This window comes from Propithecus coquereli, unplaced genomic scaffold, assembly GCF_000956105.1.
Source record: "Propithecus coquereli isolate 6110/MARCELLA unplaced genomic scaffold, Pcoq_1.0 Scaffold11, whole genome shotgun sequence".
NCBI lineage: Eukaryota > Metazoa > Chordata > Mammalia > Primates > Indriidae > Propithecus > Propithecus coquereli.
This window is the reverse complement of record NW_012134969.1, coordinates 7,383,271-7,408,389: the sequence shown is the minus strand read 5'-3', so window position 1 is coordinate 7,408,389 and position 25,119 is coordinate 7,383,271. Positions and strand designations below refer to the sequence as shown.

The window sequence follows — 25,119 nt, the reverse complement described above, 5'->3', positions numbered from 1 at the left end:
TATTAGATATTACTGAATTTATCTTTTTAAGGTGTGACAATGGTATTGGGATTATGTAGGAGAATACCCTTATTCTTTGGAGATGGATGCTGAATTATTTAGGAGTAAAATTTAAAGGTAAAATGTCATGATGTCTGCAACTTACCTTCAAAAAGTTCAGCAAAAGAATATGTGTGTATCTGTGTGTTTGCATACACCGATAATTAAAACCCACTTGATGTCACTTAAAATGTGTAGAAGAGCCCAATCTTGTGAGAAAAACTGTTTTAGAATATACATTTAAAAAACCTGGAAGCTATATGCCAAACATTTAATTGTAGTTTGCCTTTGAGGGCTCATTTATGAAAGACTTTCACATTTTACACTAAAATTCAAACACTACAGAAATGTCTAATAGTGAGCGCATATCTATACGTTTTCTGAAACCTTTTAGACAATTATCAGGCTGTACTGGGTTTCCAGCAGCTGCTTCCTGTCTACAGAAATTCGGTGCTGAAGAACAGAAGATAGATAAGCTAGTAAAAGAACGACCTGGGCCAGGAATGGTGGCTCAGGCCTGTAATCTCAGCACTTCGGGAGGCCGAGGTGGGAAGATCGCTGAGGCCAGGAGCTCGAGATTACAGTGAGCTATGATCAGGCCACTGCACTCCAGCCCGGGCAACAGAGTGAGACCTTGCCTCAGAGGGGGAGAAAAAAAAAAAAACTACAATAGAAAAGTGCTTCAGAAGGAGAGCAAGAAAGTCCCTCTTTTCTGAGAAGCAGGATCTCCCATCAGCATCCCCAGGTTCCTTTAACTAATGGCCCCTTCTTGAAAACTAAGGTTGACTGTTCTGTCTTACTCAAAAGGTAACAGCAGAAGAAAACTGAAAGATACGGTGTTGTTAAACCAGGTGGGAAAAAAATTTGTGTTTACTGCTACTACAATAATACTAAATTTCAATACAATTATTTGTGCTGACAGTACTCAGGAAACTGGCAGTTTTGCAAACAAAGAAAAAATGAAATTGTCTTTTAATTAATGAAGCATTAAGATGCTTCAAAAATGTCTTTCTGCAATAAATTCTCTTGCCAAAGGAATTCACACAATATGAGAAAAACTGGGGAAACCTGAGTAAGACTGGTGAAGTGTATTAACATCAGTATCCTGGCTGTGATATTGGGCTATAGTTTTAAAAGACGTTATTACTGCAAGAAACCGGGTAAAGGATTCACAGGATCTCTCTGTATTATTTCTTACAAACGCATGTGAATCTACAAGTTATCTTAATAAAAATTTCAATTAAAAAATGTTTAAAAGAATCTGCATGCATACCAGACACATAAGGACAAAGTAGGAAGCAAAAATCTTTATTTTTAAAAAATTCACATTTATTAAAAACAGCAATTTCTAGCCAAATAATATAAAGCACTTTAAATTAATTATTTGAAAGTATGTACACTCTTTGTATAAGTAAACACTCGAAACTGTACAGATTTAAACAAATATTCATTTAGCAAACAAGTTGGGTCACTATCACCTACTCAGCACTTTGTAAAGTGTTTGTTTCAAGAAATAAAAGATCAAAACACAAGATGAGTGCCGTTAAATATTTTTATCCTTAAGAACACACTCTTCTCTGTACATCAAATTAAATCAGTCACAGTATTCATTGTACAATAATCATGCCCTCATTTCTTTGGAAAGGCTACTAAAAAATCAAATGTACATATAATACAAAAAACTGGATATTTTACAGTTTATTTCATTAAACGTGTATTTAAAAACAGTGACGTGAAAGTAAATACAATCTTCCTAATTTATTCATTTCATGGCAAAGAAAGAATATGGACCCTCTTACCTGCTACCTTCCCCAAATATAGAGTAATAAGCTCTATCAAGCAACGTCCATCACCAATTTAAACCGAATAAAAAACAAGTGACCTGTTAACACGTAAGAGGAATCAGGACACCTGACGCACCTGCACCTGCGGAAAAGTGCTGCCTCAGTCATGGCTAACGAGTTACAGGCACCAACTGCACCACAGGGTCTGCTGGTCCCATTCAAGAAGCCTCTGCAGCGTCCCACCTTCAGACTAGTGTTTCAATAACTCGGAATTCTTTCTGAACCAATAAGCAGGCTACATTTACTATGACACTGGAGGCAAAACCAATCCAATCAGGAAATAGGAATTTGTGGGAAAATTCATAGATGTACATAATTTATTTTATGATCCCTGATATGACATGGTGTGGTAGTTCTATGGTGTGGGCAGTGTTTGTTGGTAAAATGTATTCTGCGGTAGCAGGGCTGGAGACCCACAAGGCTGGAACGCATCACCGCCAGCTGAATGCACAGACAGGACATGAAAGCGTTTGCTTTTCAAAGAACCGCTAAGACCAAAGGCAGTGTACAGAGGCCGGTAACCCTTATTTTAATTCATGAGACACACTATTCTTCAGGTTTCCTTCTCTCCTTTATGTGCCAGATTTAAGACACGTAATTGGTACTCTGCACTCACAAACACTGACTATTGTACCATGAAGATCCTCATTAAAGATACTGCACATATCTGCCATGAGGAAACCCGAGCCCCACTTCGGAACGTCCTGTACCTCAGCAGCTCAGGGAGTGCAGACACTGGAGTCTTGCAGCAGGTCCTTGCATCTTTAAACTACTTCACATCAAACAGAGAGAAAGATAACACCCTGAGTTCCCAGAAAAGCAGAATCTGTTCTCAGAAGCAACCAATGTATTCCAAACTAAACTTCAAAATGATAGGAGAAACACTACACACTAAATGGAGTGTAGAAATTGTATTTCTGGGAATAAAAAATATAGTCACTGTGGAATGCTCAGTGGTTAAAAGTGTTACAGTGTTTCACATTTTAGCAAACCTTACTCTTAGAAGCTTTCTAATTAGCTGTATCTCTGTAAAGTTCTTTGCACTACTTATTGTAACCTATTTTCATTGCACATCTTTAGCAAGGAACAATTTCACTGTGTGCTGCCACAGCTATCTCTTAAAAATTTACATTTCTTGTGACCATTTAAATAAATGAGGCAGTTATCACCACTCACAGATTAATCTTTGGCATTTTGATGCTCGTTAAAGGGAAACACCGATCTCTTAACGCTCTGCCCGTATTTCATTCCGCAGTCAGCACTGAGCAGCATGCTCGTGTGGTTATCGGGGACATTCCCACATTCCTCGGTGTCCTGCAGGCTGCAAGACTTTTCAGCCCTCTCCTCCCAGACAGACCATGTATGCGCACAGCCCGACTGGCCTGCTTACTTAGAAACCAACAGCACAAGGCTCAGCTGAAAAGCAAAGTTAAGAGCTAGGTTAGTTCTCCTACGGAATACCATCCTCAAGAAAAGTTGTTTAGAGCCTCAAAAACAGAATGAGAAAAAGATGAAGATTTTTATGAGACCAATAAACATGACTGTAAAGTATAAGTGGACCCACAATGCTGGTCTGTTTCTGAAGCCACCACTGGGCACTGAGCATTTGGAGGCCCTGTGGAGAGTGACCCTCCATCCCCGAATCTAGGCTGTCAATCATTTAAAATTCAGTGAAGATGATGGCAAAACTATATACAAACACTAACAAATGACAGAAATATGTCTATATAATCGCACCTTGTTCGATGCAAAGTGTGTTGGGAGGAGAACTGTGTATAAGATGAATTCTTTAAATGACTTTTTTAAATGCTCAAGAATAGGCATGACATGGCCAGGCGCGGTGGCTCACGCCTGTAATCCTAGCTCTCTGGGAGGCTGAGGCGGGCGGATTGTTTGAGCTCAGGAGTTCAGAAACCAGCCTTAGCAAGAGCGAGACCCCGTCTCTACTAAAAATAGAAAGAAATTAATCGGACAACTAAAAATATATAGAAAAAATTAGCCGGGCATGGTGGCGCATGTCTGTAGTCCCAGCTACCGGGAGGCTGAGGCAGTAGGATTGCTTGAGCCCAGGAGTTTGAGGTTGCTGTGAGCTAGGCTGATGCCACGGCACTCACTCTAGCCCGGGTAACAGAGTGAGACTCTGTCTCAAAAAAAAAGAATAGGCATGACAAGTGAATTTCAGCTCACACACCAACTCTGACCAACTGCAGGAGGGACCTGCCCACTCTGTAAAGGAGGGCTGGGAACACCAGGAGCCAGGTCATGGTGGTGACAGGAGCGGAATGGCAGCCTGCACACTGAGCATCTGTCACCCAGGCCCAGGGGACTTGCAGGTAAATAGACCTGGCTGTGAACCCTTCTATGTGGTACAACTGCTTTGGTAATCAAGATCTTCCCCCCAATCTCTTTTAAAAATCTGTGCTGCCAGAAGGAGGATACAAAATAACTGGCCTGTCAAGGTCAAGAAAGGCCATGGAACCGTGCAGGTTAAAAGAAACTAAAGAGGCGTGACACCTGACAGCAACGCATAATCTGGGACCGGTCCGGGACTGCGGGACGAATCTATAAAGGACATTCCTGGCACGTTGATAAAACGTGAATATGAACTGCGGATTCGACACTAAATCAACATCTAGTCTCCTGTTTTGATAACTGTATGGGAGTAGTGTAAGAGAATTCCTTTGTTCCTAGGAAATATACTCTGAATTATTTAGGCGTACGGCAGCACAATGTCTCCCAACTTCCTCTCCAATGACTTAACAGGGGGTGAGGGGTGGGAGAGCAAGTGAGAATAAAGCAAATGAAGCTAAACGTAAATTAGGGAAAGGATATGTGGGAGCTCCTCATACCATTCTCGCATCTTTTCTGTAAGTTTGAAATTATAACAAAATAAACTTACACAAAAATGCGTACTGCCATACATTGGATCGTATGATACAGCTACTCTACATCTACATTCATGCAACTGACTATAACTGGAGTAAAAAGAAAATCAGACAACTCGGGTGAATGGTCTCCCTTGGATTCATAACCACTGAACTCACCCCTCAAACCTCTAGCACTTCCTCCCCTCCCCCCTCTCAGCAATGACCCTGCTTCTTGTCACTCAGAAACGGGAAGCACTCAGGAAGGTCTCCACCGGCTCCCATCACATCCACCACCGCCCACATCTGTGCCCACACGCCCAGCCTTCCCCTTTGTGCATATACTAAAAACAACTGACCTCTACACTTGAAAAGGGTGAATTTTATGGTATATGAATTATATCTCGATTTAAAAATGCCCCCCCATACCTGTTTCTCAGGTAAACGAACAAAATGAGCCCCCTCCAGCTCCCATCCCATCTTCCTCCTCCCCACTAGACGTATCCACACTCACCATCACCAGTTCTTCTCCCCGAGGCTCTACCCGCTTCAGTCAGCCTCTCACTAGCCTGACCGCTCCCCCCAACACTCTCTAGTCCTTACCATATACTAAATTTCTAAACTATACTAAACTTAAGACCAGAAATAAAATATCCTCCACAGCTCTGGGCTACTCCTAATACATAATGGCTATTCAATAACTTCGATTTTTTTCATTTGAAATTTGGGGCTCTTATTGCAAGATTTTAAACAAAAGTATTCAGCAAGCTACTTGCCACCATTTGAGTCTTTCACAAACACGTATTCATCTTAAATACAGCAATATTCAATACCAGAAAGGATTAAAAAGCAACTGAAAATTCTAAAACCATCCCCAAAAGTTTGAGAAAATAATTCAAAGTTCGAATTCTTGCTCATCAGAATAAAATAATGTACAATTTTTAAAACTAAAAATACATTTGCCCAAAGACATTTTCTACTTAAGTAAAATACCCAAGGGGACATAGAAGTAAAAAGGATGTTCAGTCTGTGGATTACCTGTTCCATAGAAGGACAAGAAATGACCTGGATGTCAGTAGGGCTGAACTCTTCCTTTAACAGAACATGCAACTTCTGGAAGACTTGCTGAATATTATTCTTATAAAGAAGGAGAGGAGATCATGTCATATGAGTCATCTTAAACATGAAACACTATACAGTTATCTTAAAGAAGCACTATGAATGTTAAATAGTAATGTTATTTGCCAAAATGAGTAGAGGAAATATATCTTTCATCATATTACCAAAGATTTATAACTTGCACTTAATATTTTGCATGCCGGCACAACCTGATGAAGACTTATCAGATAATACTTCCTGGAAAAACTAAACTCTAGCAAGCCCTGTTCCCCCAGAGAATAATAAGAGACTTCAGCAGCAATTTCTTACACAAAAGATAATAAAGTTCCCAGACATATAAAATGCACTTTAAAAATCAACCAACGCCTTGGGTAAAGATGTGAGCTCAACAGAGAACTGGAAGTTATGAGTCCTAAATTTGCTCTGACATTTAATCCCTTGGTGACCACTACAAGCCATTTATTTCTACTACTCACCAGTAAAATGGGGCATAATTCCTGAAATGCTGCTCTCTTGAGTGTTGGGCCACATACATTGTAAGGGTCTGATTTCGTTTTGTTTTGTTTTGTTTATTTACTAATTTCTACTTTCAGAGATAACAAAAAAACTTAAGACAAAGTGAAAGTGAAAAAGAAAAGATATAATCAGACTGATGCAGGCTTTGTAAGCCTTTCAAGAATCATAGCAAATATTAATGAACTTCACTAGACTACTATATCAACATGTCTAAATGTTTTCGGCAAGAGAAAATGGTAGATGAGGCAAGAACACTTAGTCGCTGGTCAACATTCAAATAAGTTATCATGATACTCACCCTAACAGGTTTAAACAAGATGAACTCGGTGTCTTGATTGGAGAGGTACAAGGACATACTTCTCAATGTCTCAGGCAGCTTTGTTTTTATTGTCTTATAGGCAGTTGCCACAAGGTCACTAACCTTTGCTGGAAAGAAATTAACCTCGTTAGTGTCACAAAGAAAAAGAGAAGAAACATTTCCATTTTAATTCAGAGGGGAATAAGGGAGGAAAAAAAAAAAGGCAAAAGAAAAGACTCCTTATTTCCCCAAAGAATTTCTTTCATTTTTCTAGTTAATTTATCAAATTTAATCACAAGCCCTATAAACATTCATTAAATATCTACTATATACAAAATTCTAATCCCGAGGGCTAGATAGCAAAAAAAAACCTCCCCCAGCATGTTTCGTGACATTCATAGGGGCTACAATATGTGCCTTTGGAATTCGGAGATAAGAGATTAAGGTTACAAACAAAAAGTCATTTTCAGAGAGACACTAGGAAGAATTACTTCATAATGAATGAGTTTATTCATTTGTAGAACTGACTCACAGTAAGGGATGCTCTCTAACCATCTTGCTTAGATCATTCAGAAAATATCCACACATATGTGAAGGGAACTAAATATCCATTTGTTACATTCTTATACTATATTATCAGAAAGAGAACAGAATTCCAGAAAACTGTAACTAAAATAACTGTAACCCCATGCAGTGTCTGAAGGAGCTACAGGGAAAAGAAAGAGTAGTAATCTGTATAAAGTATTTAAAAGAAGAAATTACCTAGAAAGCTACAAAGAAAAGGTGATTAATAATTTCAAAGATGCTCAACTTCACTCATAATTAAAGAAATGCAAATTTAAAACAGTGAGATATTTACAGATTGGCAAAAATTACTAAGATTGTGGATATCCATGTTTGACAAGGGTGTAGGGAAACAAGCATCTTTATCACTGTTGAAGGGATTATAAAACAGTTCACCCTCTTTGGAGGAATATTAGGCAATATCTAGAAAAACTAAAAACACACATATTCTTTCCCCTAACATTTCTACTGCTAGTAATTTACCCAATGGATATACTCATAAAATACCCATAAAATACCAAGATGTGTGTGCATAGTAACACTTATTAAAGAGTATATGGAAAAACAACTGAAAATAATTCAAATTCATAGAATTACAAAAGAAATCATGCTATAGTGATGCATTCTATGTATCCAACAGAATGGATAGAGCTGGATGTGCTGCTATAGAAAGGCTCCAGTATACATAAATAAAAAAAGCAAGGGGAATAGTACAATCTCATTTGGATAACATTTTTTTAAGTCACATATGCTAGTATATACATCAACAATTTTGGGAAAGAAACTGTAATAACAGTTACCTTTGAGAGAAAGACTAGTTTGGAGGTGGAAAATATAACTACTTTTCATTTTATACTTTTTCACAGTTCAAATTTTATACCATGTAAAAATATATTTTTTAAAATTGAGGAGAGTTATGGTAAAGCAGGGTAAGAAAGTGCCAACGTCCTCAAAAAGAAAGAACAAACAACTCCAGAAATTGCTTATTTTTCATAAAAAAGATAAAAGCTCCTTCAAGGCATTCACTTCCATGGGCTCTGGTTCTATTATCACTAACACACTTCACCAGGGATCACTATATCAGTTTTCAGAGCCCTTGATAACCAGAAAGCGGGTGTGCAGGCTAGCGAATGACGTGTCCTCTAATTCCTAAAAAGGGTAGAGTCTCAGAGTAAATTAACAATTGAGCATCTTAATATAATTCACTGCCCTGTGAGTTTGTTTATGATGAAGTGATGCCCAAGAACCTGCCCAAGTATGCATGAACTAGTAATCCTGGGTTTCCAGGGCAGAGGGGCCCAAGACAGCTCCTAGATTATCCTCCATGCTCCTACCCCAAGAGGCCCATAAATCTCTCTTTGATATGTAAGTGTGGGCTTCAAATATAACAGATCAAGAAAAATCAACTCCACACCTCTGCTGTGGCTAAATGGTAGAGAAGACACAACTACTACATAAAAAATAAAATGAAACTGTCATTGCTATATTCACTAAGATCTTCTCACCTAGAAAGAAAGGAAATGGATTCAGTGACAAAACAGCAAGGCCTATTTCAATCTGTCCTTTTGTCAGTTTCCTTTTAACTACTGCTTTACTAATGACAATTCTAGTAGTGCTCAAGAGCACAATACACCTAACACTGTGAATTCTATTAGGGTTGCACTTGAGAAAATGACAGCCCCTATTTTGAGAGAACAGATCTTTCCAAAGGGGAAAGGACAATGCGTTAATTATGCATCAAGAGCCTTGGCTTAGCTATACTAAATATGCCTATGCCTTTTGCTGGTTTCTACCTATTTTAAGAAAGATTTATTGCAACCAAGAGTTTCATTTACATAAACGTTCAAAATAAAAATCAGCTCCCATTTCTAAATAAGCCCTACAAAAGCAACTAGAACCTTGAGCCAAAGGCTCCAATTAATCCAAAGACCATTAGAATTCCTTCAAGAGCCATGCTGAGTTATGAACTGAAAAGTCTGCTTCTTGACTGTGAGGAATCAGACTAACTAGTTAACACTACAAGAGCCTATGATTAGAATTTCCAGTATTGTCAGTAAGAATCTGATTTTCTGTCTTCTGACAGAATGTACTACTGCATCAAGCGTGCTCTTTTAGTAAGATGTCAAAGATTCAAGTCCACATGCAACACAAATGTTTAAAATAATAAAATAGAACATTCCCTGTCTCCATCACAGTAAACAAAAGGCCTGAGACATGTCACCAAGTTTGTTTTCAATATAATAAATCATATTCAAAGCTGTATTGACATCATCAAAGTTCACATGAGGAATCTCTGAAATAAAATCCTATCTTCCTTTCCAAGACAACTGACAACTGTCTACTAAGAGATACAATATAGCTACTCTTTTAACTTCTCAGTTCAACTTCACATTAACCTGAAGCATTAATAATAAATGAACACTTTGGAGGCTTAGAACGGCTTCAATCCTTCTTCCCAAAGGAAATGAATACCTGACAGATATAAGATTCTTTCAATATGGAAAACCAATCATATTAAAAAGTTGACTCCAGATTAGATGCCTGGAGACAGCCAATTTTACATGGATGTAAAGCCAGAATCATTTTTTGGTCTCTCTCATTATGAGTGAAAAGCTGCACTCCAACTTGGACACAGCTTACCCATAATTAAAACACTGATTCTTACACCATTTTGCCCTTTTTAGTTTCAAAGGATCTCTATCACAGCATGGGCCAGGGGATGGCCAGAAATACCAATTTAACAAAATGATTTATTCTGGTTTAATGGCAACTTAAAATGCTACAAAACATACCAAAAATAACCCACAAAGTTAGTTATGATTTTAAATGTCTAATGCTAAAGACCAAAAAAAAATCCTCTAGCACAAAAAAAATTTACATTTAAGAAACAGTAAGATTGGGGCCGGGCGCGGTGGCTCACGTCTGTAATCCTAGCACTCTGGGAGGCCGAGGCGGGCGGATCGTTCTGAGCTCAGGAGTTCGAGACCAGCCTGAGCAAGAGCGAGACCCCGTCTCTACCAAAAATAGAAAGAAATTAATTGGACAGCTAAAATATATACAGAAAAAATTAGCCGGCCATGGTAGCGCATGCCTGTCGTCCCAGCTACTCGGGAGGCTGAGACAGTAGGATCGCTTGAGCCCAGGAATTTGAGGTTGCTGTGAGCTAGGATGACGCCACGGCACTCGCCCCAGGCAAGAGAGTGAGACTCTGTCTCAAAAAAAAAAAAAAAGAAACAGTAAGATTGGGAACATCTCAAATACATCTGCCAATCAGAAAATAATATTGCCCGCCAACTCCCAAACCTCAATTTTTACAATTTTTTCCCAAACACTCTAGAACGTCAACAGATGATGTAACTTGAATAAAATGTGGAACAAAACAGTGGCCTAACATTTCTTCATATAATTGAAAATACATATACTCTCTCCATAATTTCATCCTGTCAAACAGAATTTTCATCAAAGCTCAAACACAATGAACAGCGAGTGTACAGAAATCAGCAGACTCAAAGTGTTTCCATCTAAGCCATTTTCATTTTTAACTAATTTTTTTTTAAATTCTTCCTTCCTTGGAATGCTTGTTGAAATGCGAGTAGTGCTGGCCAATTAAGACCTGTCAGCTCCGAACTGAACTGAATCGGCACTAACTCAGATTGCATTAACTGAGATCGTAGCACCCCAGAGTGAGTAGGAAACCAACTGCAAGCTGTCACAGAAAGGACTATATAAATGCAAATTAATAACATCCTAAAAAAGAAATCCAAAATAGTAAAATCAGAATACCTGGTTGTGCCCAAGGCTGCTGTGAGAGAGTATATTTGGGGCCTCCCTGACTGGCCATTGTTTTTAATGCCGAAACCTAGTAGAGGAGACAAAGAGAAAAAAGTTTCATTTCACCAATGACAAATCAGACTGGTACTGCTCTCACAGGATACTCAACACCATTTAAGCCTATTAAAACAGAATGATAATCAAATGATGACAAAAATCTGTTGTATCTTTTACAGCTAATGACATTTTTTAGCACAACTTCTTTTGTGATTCCAAGGCATATGTTATCTTGCAAAAAACCATACCAAAGTCCTGAGGTATTCTGCCTGAAACATTGCAGAACAGGGAAACAAAAATGAAGCCCCAGAGAAATGTCAACACAAACCAGGTCTGTTTTAATTTGGCTGTTATGTTAATATTAAATTATCATATGTTACTAGAAAAGTGTCACCACAGCTGCTTGGGCAAGACTAAGATAGTAAACTGTGGTGAAGATAAGGGGTAGCTGGGGAGGGAGAGAGACAGAAATTGCATAAAGTATTTTTATTAAATGGACAGTCATGTCCCAAAGATCCAGGCCATGGCCTTGGCCTCGGTCTCACTGGAAAGTCTCATTAGAAAAACTTGAGCACCAACTCTTCAGATTTCTCACACAAATATTTATGCAGAGGATGGGCAGAGACAGATCTGAGTTAATGCTAACTCAAATCTCTACAGCCTTCTCTCCATTTCTACTTTATTTCTAGTTTCTACTTCTGTTCCTGGACCACTCCAGGCCTTTGCTCTCACCGCACACGTGTATAAAATCAAACCTTTCTTCCTCTCACTCCATTCCTCCCCATGCCTTTTTTTTACTGTGAGATGCAGCTTTTAAAAACAAATCATATATATGACTAGAGATTTTTAGACACTGATGAAAGGAAAACACATTCACACTTTAGTGTATATTGTCCTAAATGTTTTCCGACGTAAAAATATAAATATATTGTGTACACATTTACTAAAATGGGAACACAAAGTTCTGTGAAGTTTTTTCCCCACTTAAATCTATATTCTGATCATTTTTCCATGTCTAACAGCTTCAAAGTAATGGCTGTTTCCTGTTTCATTAATTGCTCCAGAATTTAACCAATTTCACAAAGACATATATTTAGGCTGTTTACAACTATTCTCATATTAAAAACAAATACAAACCTGTATACATCTCTAATTGCTACCCAGATAATTTACTTATCTTTAAGTCAAACCTCAAGGAGCATTTTCTTCAAAAGTTTTCCCTAATTAGTCCCACCTTTTTTTAAAACCCTACACAATGAACAAAGACCCACTGTCTCACAATGACATTGCTGTAGGAAGTTTAATATTTACATATTTGTCTATCTTGCTTTTCCTTTAGGTTATACCTCCTTGAAAGCAGGAATTAAATTTATAGGTCAAATTCTATTATATGCACTACATGAAGAAAAAAATTTAAATTTATAGTGTTACTGAGGAAACTGTTAACACTTCAGAGGGAATATTAAGAATAAACTTGTAATACTTTATCAAATTGCTTGAAGGAAAATAAATATGTTTTACATATAAGTTTGAGTTTTTAGCATAAACCGGTCCTACCAGAAGAAAACACTTTTAGCTTAGCTAGAAACCTGAAGTTATACTTCCTTTAAAATGCCTTAATTTATATTTTTCGCTTAGGCAAAATCTTCAGCTCAAATTTCATATTTTGCTATAAAATAACATTTTTGCAGCATTTTACAGTTACAATGTTCTTTTACACATATGCCCTTCCCTGGTCCTCACAGTAACTGCACACAGGGAGGATGGATGCTAGATCTCTCCTCACCACAGAGATTAGAAACCCAAGGCTTGGAGAAACTGATTGGCCAACAATTTCAGTCAGATCAAGAAGGGGACCCAGGGCTCTTTCTACTACACCTGCTAAGTAAGAGTTTGTTTCAAGCAATATTCAGCACAATGGAATTCTAGAACAATAAAAAAGTATCAACAACTTTTGATGTCTGATAGAAAATAATCTGAGCCAAATGTTTTCCTATGAACGTCTACCCCCAACACCTGCAATAGTATTATATTCCCTCGGGCCATTCAAATATTAATAGTTGGAAGGAAAGGTTTTTCCAGGGGCATGGAATGAGGCAATAGAGCATATATGTTCTTCTGTTAATAGTATTTATTTTATTTTTCTCAGGAAAGACCATTAATTATACCAAAAATCAGGAAGAAACTAGATGGGTGAAGATGTTGTAGAAAACTCATGTACACTCGGACACTCTGCAAAACTTTAATTTCTCAACCTGTGAAATGAAGATTCTTCCCTTACTCCAGGTACCAGAGGTGTAGTAAGAATTAATGAAAAGGAAGCATCTCACCCAGAAGAGCCAAGAAAGAAGCTACATAAACAAAAAAGCCAATTTGAAGTAAATGAAGGGGATCAGAATTATACCCCAAGTCTTTAGGCTCAAAAACAAGTCTTCTGACAACCTAAAAATGTTCTCTATGCACTGAACATGGTTTATTATGTCAATCCATATACATTTTAAAAAATCAGTCTGAACTGACAAACAGGCTGAGGACATTTTGTTGATGAGGCTTACATCCTAATGGTAAATACTGGGACCTAAAAACATACATCCAAATGAAAAATGAAATGTTTCCTTTTCTGTACCTATGGGTGTTGTTTTTCCTGCAATCATTCATAATGGCACAAGCACAAGTTGCCTTATAAAATGCTAACTAAAAAAAAGGCACGAGACTCTGCACTTGTAGGTGATTAATGCTGAGGAAATGAAGAAAATCATTTTAAAGTTTTAAAAACTTTTACCTTTTCTCTGCTATTCAGAATGCTAATAACAATCACCAGGTAAAAAGTGAAAAACGGTCCACAAGTTCTAAGATGCAATATCTTAAATGAACACATACATCTGTGAACCCTAGTGCATGTGTGTGTGTGTGTGTGTGTGTGTGTGTGTGTGTGTGTACGCACATGCATCTTTGACTCTGTGTCAACAGGACAGGAAGAGACCTGAATTTGGAATAAGACAACAAGAAAAGGGATGCTCAGTCCTTAGAAACTCACTGAGCAGCAGTGAGGAACCTGAGTTGAAAGAGGAAAAGTGAAGCAACTGCAAGTGGTCTCAACAAGGGCGGCACAGACTGTTGGGGTGGGATGAGACTGGCCTCTCCATGATGAGAGGCAAGGCCCCTCCCTTCCCAACCCCATAGTGAAGGGAGTATAAAAAGAGGTCCAAAGAGGTCCATGAGCTGTTCAGGGATCCCTGTTATACATGTGTAGCATGTCCACAGAGAACTATTTTATTATTCAGACTTGGTGGAAGATTTTCTATATAAACCACTCTCTATCTATCTATCTGTCTGTCTGTCTATTTATTTAAAGATAGGGTCTTACTCTGTGGCCCATACTGCAGTACAGTGGCACAATCACAGCTCACTGCAGCCTCAAAACTCCTGAGGCTGTGGCCTCAACCTCCCAAGTAGTTGGGACTACAGGTGTGTGCCACCATTCCTGGCTATTTCCTTTTTAAATGTTTATAGTATCTGGTGTCTTCCAAAATGTACAGTTGCAGAGTTACACCAGATTTACCATTATACTAAGGTCAACTTGGACAACTGTATCAGTGAATTTTGATTCTCTTGATTTCTAGAAAAACTGCACTGTTCTAGAACCCTTTAATCCTAGATTTTATTATAATCAACTTGTTTATTTCGGAAGATTCATTCTGCTGTTCTGTTGTTGTACAATATTGATCTATAATATTTTCCACCAGCATTAATGTGGATCCTCTCCCAGAAATACATATTACAATCTACTAGATGGTTTTCTACAAGGATAATTTCAGTGAAAACTATAATTATCTATAAATTACAAAGTATCAATACGTATACCATTTTTTAAAAATCAAAACCTGGTAGAAAACATTTCCACCACCCTCCTTTTAAATGTTTGTGGTGGGAAAAAAAGCCACACATATACACATACATTCCAAATATTTGGAGTGAATAGACTAAAACCACTAAGCAAGTAACATACATCAATGATAAACAAAAGAGTAGTTTGTTTTATTTCATATTTCTATATTTGTATTTTGGGTCTTCTTTATTATTTTTTAAAACTAGTATCTTCTGTCTTTATCACAGGCTTCAGGCATATTAGGGTTGCTGGACTCAGCAGCAAGATATCAATGAACAATTTGCTTATAAGCTGCCTCCTGGTTGTTTCACAGATACACCTTGTCTGCCCAGTTAAGACGAGTCAAATTTGAGAAAAGGGGCCATCATATTTTTATTCTTTTTAATGATGTCCTCTAATACAAGACTGGGGTATATAGCAGAGGCTTAATGAATGAAAGTTAAATTCAAGACTTTTTAAACGTCTTTAAGTCCTTAATAATGACATTTAAATTTCAAAAAACTGATTAGGTTGAAAAGAGAATGTTGAAATAGCCATGATATGCTTTTTTCTTCTCCAGTACTCACCAGCTGACAGATTTTAGCTTAGGAGACAGAGAGATAGACAGACAGTAATATCCACTTATATAGTCAGTCCTCACTTAAAGTGATAGGTTCTTGGAAACTGTGACTTTAAATGAAACGACATATAGCATGTCTTCAGATAACGTCATTTCACTGTAACACTGATGAGGGAAAAAAACTTGGTTTCGTTCTATGTAGTTTGACTTAAAGTCACAGTCAACACCTATTGCCAATGTTAAGTGAGGACTGATTGTATTGTATGTTAAATCCATATATCTGGTGGTTAACAATGCTATGATATAAAATCTTCAACTGTCAATTATCCGTGCAAAATGGAAGAGAGAAATACTGTTATAAAACAAGGAGGAAAATAAATCACCCATTGTAAGTAACAGGTGACTGTGACTGTTGCCATGTAGGTCCAGGAGAAGGTGAGGGTCCCAGTCCACATGCAGATAACCTACAATGTGCATAAACACAACATAGCTAACCCAGGGTCAGCTGTAACTAGCTTTGCAATATTTGCACTCTTCCTCTTAAAAACAAAAGCTCTGCAAGCATATCTGAAAATCCATAAACCAAAAGCTTCCATTAGAGGAAACATGGTGATTTCCTAGACAGAATCATTAAGATGTGGGCTTACTATCTCCTTCTGTCAGTTTTCACAAGAGGGTAATTCAAAAGGAAATCTAAAGAAGAAAGCAAAATAACTTTACCAAATAGGCACCAAGGCATATACCTTTGTCATGAACTCCTCCAGCTGTTCTACAAACAGCTTGGTCTGCTGCTGAATAAACTGCTCACAGGCCGACTTCAGATGACGGTCTACGTCTTTTTTAGAGTCAAGATAATGTTCTCTTATCTCAGGAGTACCCTTAAAAAGAAGATGACAATTTCTTCCTGTTTTTATGTGACTAGAAATTACCAGATGTGTAAAGAATGTCCTTTATCTCCCACCACCAATGAAACAGACTCCTTCTCACCTCCAACAAGAACTCTATCAAGGCATTGTTGCTATTCAGCCTAAAAAATCTTGGAACAGTCATAGGGTTCAGGATTTTAAATGCTGCATCTGTGAAACAAAATTACTCATCCAGTGAACATGTACAGTTTCAACAGAGAAGCCATGTGTAACGCACACTAGTTCTCTACCACCACAAGCAAAGAGCCATTTCATCTTCACCAACTCGCCTCCACGAAAGGATGAGTGAGATGAAGGCCAATGATGGCTACAGCGCCCACACAGAGTTATTCGCTAGTAGTTGGCATTGCAAAATGACTATTAATCTCAATTATTCACTTACAGAAAAAAGAAAAATGATAAATGGCAACTGACACTTAATTTCACTGCCTTACTTGTAGGATGTTAAATAAGCTTTTAAAAAATACTCACATACTTACCCAGCTTATTTGTTAAGATCCTGGCTGGCACAGAAATTTATTCACTTGAAGCAGAGTGAATAAACTAATGTGTCAGGCAGGAAGAAAACACCAAAAGGACATATTACCCCTTAACCTCCAGACTAACTAGAATCTATGCAAAGTACTAGCTGAGGTCTCATTGATGTTCAAATGCAATAAGATATAACGTTAGTCATGAGAGGTTAGAGGTTTAAAAGTAAAGATAGCAAGTATTATTAAGTGATAGTAAGAAAAGACCATTTATTTATTTGCTTTGGTTTGCCAGACTGGAGAAAGCAAAGCATGAAATGCTTCCAATGCTGGTTTTGCAAGCACACATCACCATAATACTTACTGCCTTGACCCTGGTCTTAATGAAAAAAAATCTCTCTTTATCAGTTTAGTATTTAGTATTTAGCCATTAGTAAATGGCTCTTTGTGCCTGCTATCTTTTCTACAAGACACCTGAAAGATTCTGCCTGCAATAAACAGAATCAAGTTACCATATGGTAGGGTTATATTAGCTTCATAATATTTGGGGAGAAACATACTTTAAACCAAATTTTGCCACAATTTTAGGACATTTTATTTTCTCACACCTCAGTTGACCTACACTAGAATTAAGGAGCAAGAGATTATGAACCAGAAAAAAATGAAAGAAAGTAAATCAATCCTGCTCTATCGTATCACTTAAATAAAGTGAGGACTTTCAGGCTCTGGGAATTCTTCAAGGTAAGAGCATCATTCCCACACTTCACACTAAAGGGAAAGAAGGAAATCAACCAGAATGGCTGCGAGATGGAAACCTCTGGTGAGAATAAGCTTTTTAAAAAGTATGTATTCTGTAGAGGCAAAAACCAGGAAATCTGGTTCCTGTTAAAAAAAAAAAAAACACAAAGCACATGAATAACACACAAGCGTTATAGCAGCAAAACGCATTGTCTGTGATGAACATGAGAGAGCATTAAGAAAAGAAAAAGAGCAAAATGTTTTCATGTCTCATGATGAAGTTCTGTTGGCTCTCAGGTGAATTAAATCAAGTCCACTATCGACTAAGCACAGTAATTGGAAAAGTAAAATCCTGCTACCCTTGAAAATCCTACATTGGGGTTCCTCTGGACCACAGAACACAGAAAATAATTTGAGTGACTATTTTCTCAATTGCCCAAATATGTTACAGAGAAGTAACTGATTACATAAACCAGTGACTCAAGTTATCAGACCTGAAATCTCTTGGAAATGATTAAGAAAATTTACATGAATTTGAAAGTAATTAAGAGAAATGAGGGAAGTTTATGGTATATCCTTAACTGCTTAAGATCAACATTTTAGAAAGTTACTTTGATCTCATAGAAATCATCTCTCTTGTTAATTCAGAGACAAATCATTAGGATGCATGAATCATCTTGATTCAGTGATGTCTACTACCAACCCAAGAACCTTAGCTACATGATTACTTAACAACCAGCTGATTTAACAATTATACCACTTGTTTATTTAAGCACCTGAGACTTACAAAGCACTTTAACACACATTTTCATTCATTTTCATTTTTAATGATCTTGATAACCTGGTGAAGGTATCATAACAAGTTGATTATGCTCATTTTTACCTAGGAAGAAGGTGGGATAGGGAAGCTAAAACACCCAGCTAAGATCACACAAGAGCCAGGAAATGATGAAACAGGAACAAAACCCAACTCTTTCAAATTCTTAGCTAAGTACTCTTCCCATTTTACCCAGCTGGCTTCCTGAATTTTCAAAAATTGACAAACTCAACTCAATATTTAAAATCATCCAAATTAGCTAACATTTACTACTTACTTAGAAAACAGTTATTATACTGATTTTTCATTTTTTAACTGGTTACAGTAATATGTAGCAGAGTCTAAGAGAGGTAATGCTATATTACAAATATAGCTCACTTCAGAAAGAAAATATAGCAAGTTAGCAGTAATTAGGATGTTGACAGCTCAGCTTAGTATAAACAAGTAATATATTTAGCAAGCAAAGCATGCAAAAAAAAATTGCAGATGAACATAAAATAAACCTAAAACCTGTGCTGACACATCTGGACAGGTAAAACACATCCAACTGTGCCAGCCAGGACAATGAAGTACCTCTAGTTTTCTTGAGGTCCAGGGAAATTTCCTTAATGGTGAATTCAGTGTGAAATGGAGCAATTTGTTCTCGAAGAATCAAAAGGTGCTTAATTAAGAAAAGTTGTCCATCGATCTGAGTCTAAATTGTAAGAAAGAAAAATGGATATGATCACAGATTAAGTCAAAACAGAAGCAAATAAAACACATGCTATTAATCAACACTAATCTGCCTAGGTTTATGGTCTTATGGTGCGCCAATACTCCTTTGTTGTGCAATGAATTCTCCCCATGTTTAGAATTACCTGGAAAAATCTTGCTTCAAACCCTTATTAGCACTGTCACCTGCTCTACTTAGGAAATCCAAGGAAGTAAGTCAGACAAAAGGCTGTAAAGCAACACATTTAGAAATAGAGGTCACATCTATTTCAACCTGGTGCAGAGGTAGAAGAGATGATACAGCCTAACAGCACAAAGGAGGAGGAAAAGAAAGGCTCAAAGAATGAGCATGATTCTAACCTCTCTTGGCTTTCTCGTTCTTCAGGAACAAGGCTTTCACTATTTGGTTAAAGCAGTTTCAATACACTAAACACCAAACATATTCATATTTATACAAAAGTACAAAAGGAGCCCCCATATGTAAACTGATTTGAGTTACCATTTTGGATTATCCTGCCACCAACATAGCACTGACTAGCTACACCCCTGAGGTTCCTGCGTGTCCTTTTGCCCTCTCAGGACCTATCCACAAGAGTCTTATGATTCCAGCTCAGTTCTCAAAGTTCAGACCCAATCCCAAAATAGTGAATATTCATAGCTCTCATTTCAGGAAAGAGTCTTTATATTACTAAGAACAAGGCTATATTTGCTGCTTCTTGCTGCTACTCAAGACAGAGTCTTATTCTGAAAATATTTCTAATGAAATTTTTTATACTACATTAGGAAAAGATAAAGTTATCTTTCAGTAAGTAATATAAATTTTAAATGGGTTATTAAACAAAGTGAGTCCTCCCTAGTCTCTCTCTCTCTCTCTCTCTCTCCCCTTCTAATAAACATAATCAATGTAAGTATGACTTATGTGATGGAAATTCACTTTGCATTCTGAAACACAGACTATGAGATAAGTAGGAAATGCTATATATTCTGAATTCTTGCTTTATTTTTAAAGGAACTAATAATTCTGAGGCCAAAAATAGTATCATATAGATTTGACTTGCTTTACTAAAGCTGTTGTAATCCAGCTTTAGGACCATGTTTACCATGTTTAGTATCATACTGATTTGCTGACAGACTAGGTGCTCAATTTAAGTATGTAAGAACAATTTCTTGCCTTAAAAAACTGGAAAAACTCTTTAAGACGCTAACCTATTTTCAGTGATCACTTTTAAAAAGTTGAAAGACAAAAGTACACAAACTCAGCCACGAAAACAAATAAGCTAATGTATACCAAATTGAGGGCTTCCTCAAATATACTCCAACCCCTTATAATACGTAGGAAACAGAACTAGATAAAAGAGGATGGCCTACAGATAATGAGGGCAAAAGACTGAATAAGAAAAAGGCTTTTTCACTCCTCCCTTAAAAGAGAGGTCAGTGGTAAAAGATGACATAAGCATATGATCGTTTTTTAATTAGGTCACTTTTTTCCTCCTGCTGATCTAAGAAATACACGCTCACTGTAGAAAATCTGAGAAATAAAGAAATATGTAGGGAATGGGGAAAAAATAATCCATAGCCACCCAAAAGCTTTCATGATTACGTATTTTCTTCAATGCATTTTTTATTACATAAAGTTATACTCTATATCTGATTTATATTCTGCTTTTTATTGCCTTAACATGTTTTAAGTTAAATTTTACTGTTTCATTTTTAAAAATGTAATGGCTGTGTAATATTCAACTCTATGGAATATGCTACAATTTACTTAACCAGTTCTCTAATGTTAGACAACGTTTCCTAATTTCACCCACTACCGAAAATGTGAAAGTTCAATCTTGGTAATATTTTGAAAACTTAAATCTTCCTATCTATAACTTTATTTCTAGTCTTCACATAAAAATTTCATTTCAACTCTCTATTCTGCGAATGGGAAAATATAGTTGTCACAAAGGCAGAGCTTTTTCAGCAACAAGATTCCAAATTCTTTTGTGGGAAGATTTTTGTTTTTAATTTATCTAAAGTCTTGAAGTTAGAAATCAAGTTTGTAAACTAGAATTCAAAAATGGTTCAGAGGGCTTGAACACTTCAAATAGCAATAAAAGTCTGGCTAGAAACAGCCCGCATGGCTCGCTCCCTGTAGGCAACAGGCATTTTAAGAGGCGAGTTAAGCAGAGCAACACCTTTGACCATGCTCTACATGACCTGAAAACAAAAATCTCAGGGGCTAAGGGAGAAGCGCATGCCAGCAGCCTTCAGCCCCATATCCCTTCTGGATGAAAAACTGTAAGCCACGTAGTCACAGCAACTGACTATGATGACATAGTCACACAACCAAGGGCCACAATTGTCCTCAAAATTGACTGGCTCATTTCCTCCAAGGCTGTTCAACTATCCAAACATCATTGTGGGGAAGATTATGAATTGCTACGTTTCCTTGAAAATGCTTTCTTGGTATTCCAGGGAAACAGCAGTACTTCCCCAGGTGCTAAGGCTACAAGAGACCTTTACCCTAAGTACCATCTTTAGTATTTTAGCAAAGTGGATTCTCTTACATAGTGTAGTCTTTATTTAGTACTATAATGAAGTACTAGCTTCTCTCACAGGGCCTCAAAATCCAATCATACTAAACCAACAAATCCTACTGCCAAAATGGTTTTAAATTTCTGTGCCTATAAGTAAATACTATATTCCACAACATTGTAACAGGTAATAAGATTTCACCTAACACTTAATCAAACCTTTCTTTTGCTGATAGATTCTGATGCTCCGAGTAAGGACTGAATGCAGGCAGACAATGCTTCCTGTGATAATCCTTGGAACACTGCCCTCTGGTGGAGTAAAAAAGAAACATCAGCCTGTGGCATTCACAAAACACGAAAAAAAAGAAAATCCTAGGCAGTGAGCCCAGCAAACAATCCTTGCTTGCCCTCAACGCTGGATACATTTATTACTGTTCCTATTCCTCTCGGAGTTTTCTACTCCCATGCAACCTTTGTAGACCAATGCATAGTTTTGTGATGTGCAGGCATCTCTGGAAACACTCGTGTGACCCTTCAATAAATATTTTTGTACTAGCACCTACTGCATGCTGAGCACTGTGCTAGATGCTGGGAAGTGCAGTGCCAACAGGCAGGTGTGGTTCTGACCCCATGGAGCCCTCACTCCAACACAATCTCAGGTTGGGAGGCTGTTTTTTAAACCTCTAAACCCAACCTCAGGAAATCTACTTCTAAAAATGTTTCCCAAGTAATTATTAATAATCAATATCATATTTTAAGATTCATACACATGGCTCTTCATTACAGTATAACTTAAAACAGCAAGAAACTGGAAATAACGTGTTCGATGATGGGGGATTGACAAAATACTAGTAAATCTAAATTATAGAATACTGTGCATGCATGAAATCAAAGAATGCTGAAAGAGGTGGTAAAACTGTTAAAAAATACAGTAGGAAAAAAACAGGTTACAAATGGCAGGTAAAGTACGATTCTTCATTTAATTCTGCCATTTCTATATCCTCCCAGAGGTGTGGCCTGTTGGCAGGGCCGGGACTTACAGCAGGCCCCTTGCTTCCCTCCCTGCCTCCATTCTGCCTGAGATGGAACCAAGACGAATGAATAGGAGAAAGGTATTTATTACTAGGCCACAGTCTCAGGCCCTGGTCTCCTACTTGATGTTATTCTCTTCTTGTATTGCTTCTCCCACTGTCATTTCCCATGAGGCTGCTATGGGAAGGAGAGATTAGGTCTGCCTCCTCCTGGATCACTGACCCTGCCTAGGAAGACTAAAGACAAGCCGCATAGATCAAGACCCTCTCCTTCCCCTGCTCAGCCTTACTGTGTTTTTCATTGGCTGGTCTTTCCTCATATTTGATCAGTAAGACTGAATAGCTTAAGATTTGAATATGAGCTAGGTGAAAAAAAGAATAGGTAAGTCTGCAGCATAAAACAAAAACCCAGCAGTGACCTGCTTAGGCCTACCTGCTGTTTCGCTAAAATCTCTGTTAAGTACCCTAAAGGCTTCATTCGCCAGGGACTGTGATGACAACAGATTCTATGTGGAGTATGCCTCCTGCTTATTTTCTTTGGGATCTTGGCTCCACTATAGGAAGTTTCTGAATCCCAGACTAATATCCACACTCAATCTACCTAATAGGGAGCCTGGGGAAGAAGAGATGCCAAATGTCCAAACCTCTCTCTGGAAGAGGTCTCATCAGCTAGGCAAAAAGGCTGAGACATCTAAGTCTGTAGAGGTGATCTGGCCTCATCCCTAAAAGTCTCAGAACTGGGCAAAAGGCACTCTGGTTGCATTCTAAAATTTCCAAGCATAAACCTCAGCAACTATGCAGTTTAAATTAAATACAGAGTACTGTGGACTCTACTGTCCCAGTGAAACAACTGTGCAACCTTGTTCAGTCCTAGGACTCTGTGGTATGGAGTATCTCTGTAGTGTGCGAATATAGGCATACTCCTTTCGAACCATATTCTTAGGAAATACTGGTATCTGGACAGTTCATTACATGACTGCTATATTTAATCATTTCACTCTTGATATGCAGTTAGGGTTGTAGCAATCAAATTAATAAATTAAAAACATCAAATTTTATAAAACATTTTAGTTCAGCAACAAATCACTGACAGCAAATAAATGTCAACAAATCTAATACCGCAGGGAAGATGATGATGATATCATTAAACTGGAATGCTTAAAATAACTCTGGCCCCTGAAATCCATGCACAAAGTTGGTACTTAAAAAAGGTGCTGCTAACTTCAGCAAATAACTAAACTTAGTCCACAGTTACAAATATAGGTAATCTTAATATTACTTGTTAAGGATGCTGATTCAAATTGAATATAAAACTAACTTACTTAAAGTCATTACATTTAATACTAAATGTATATTATACCTATATCACGCTGGATATATCACTTAACCTTTCTGTATCTCTTTATCTTCATCTATAAACTAAGCCAAATTAATCAGCAGTTTTAAACTTATTTGTAGTCATGGACTCCTTTGAGAATTAGTAAATGCTAAAGCCCTACTCCTCAGAAAGGCACAAATACAAACATACATACAAAATTTACCCACAATTTCAAGGTTTTCAGAGACTCCCTACGTCCATTAGTGAATTCTAAGGGTCTATAGAAAGCTCGGGTTAGGAATCCCTAAATTAGCTTGACCTTCAAATTACCTCCATATCTAAAAACCATGATTCTGAGAATATCAAACAAAATACTGCACCACCAAGATCTTAAAATTTAGATTTAAAAGAATTCCAACTGAAAGAACAAGCAATTCATAGTAAAGATACAAGAATTTAAACACGTACATCTATGCATCTGTATAATTTGGAGAGACAGACGAGAGTTCTTCGAACTGTAGGATACCACATTCCATGAAGATCTGCCGGAGAAATTGTGGTATGCGGTCTAGGATTGAGGGATTCTGTTGAACCTAAAAGCCAAACGGAAAAAAAGACACATTTCACACAACGTGGAAGTTTGTCTTAAAATAATTTGCATGGCAACTATAAACTGTTTATTCTCACTAGCTATCAATAGGTCGGGGCATCAATTTTTTTCCAGCCTCACCTTTAATCAAGACTATCATAAGAAATCTAAATCGGTCACAGGTGAGATTCAACACAATAAATGAGAACATACATGAATACATATTTACATACATTACAGCCTCATGTATAGGCTCAACCCAAATTGCTTTTCCCAAATTGTTATCAATAATCTTTATGGAATAAATGAAAAGCATATTCATATTATAGAGCACGGCCATTAAAAAGGAGTCCGATCTATATGAAATTACGGAGAAGTGCACATGAGCTAATGGAGGTGGGGAGTGACAAGAAAACAAAGCAATTTTAAACAGGAAGATTAATGAAAGCTGGTTTGCCTGTCAGCCTGTCTTCTATGCTC

At 37.4% G+C, this 25,119-nt stretch overlaps 1 protein-coding gene across 1 annotated transcript in view; it reads right to left on the bottom strand.

Moving 5' to 3' along the window:
* Positions 1 to 1,331: 1,331 nt before the first annotated feature.
* COG3 (component of oligomeric golgi complex 3) overlaps positions 1,332 to 25,119 on the bottom strand; it is an 85,874-nt gene continuing 62,086 nt past the window's right edge. The window contains 9 exon segments of the mRNA XM_012648293.1: positions 1,332 to 3,299; positions 5,786 to 5,884; positions 6,681 to 6,808; positions 11,028 to 11,103; positions 16,264 to 16,398; positions 16,508 to 16,596; positions 19,045 to 19,165; positions 21,921 to 22,010; positions 24,519 to 24,643. Of these exon segments, the coding sequence (XP_012503747.1) occupies positions 3,270 to 3,299; positions 5,786 to 5,884; positions 6,681 to 6,808; positions 11,028 to 11,103; positions 16,264 to 16,398; positions 16,508 to 16,596; positions 19,045 to 19,165; positions 21,921 to 22,010; positions 24,519 to 24,643 (893 nt within the window). The 3' untranslated portion in view covers positions 1,332 to 3,269.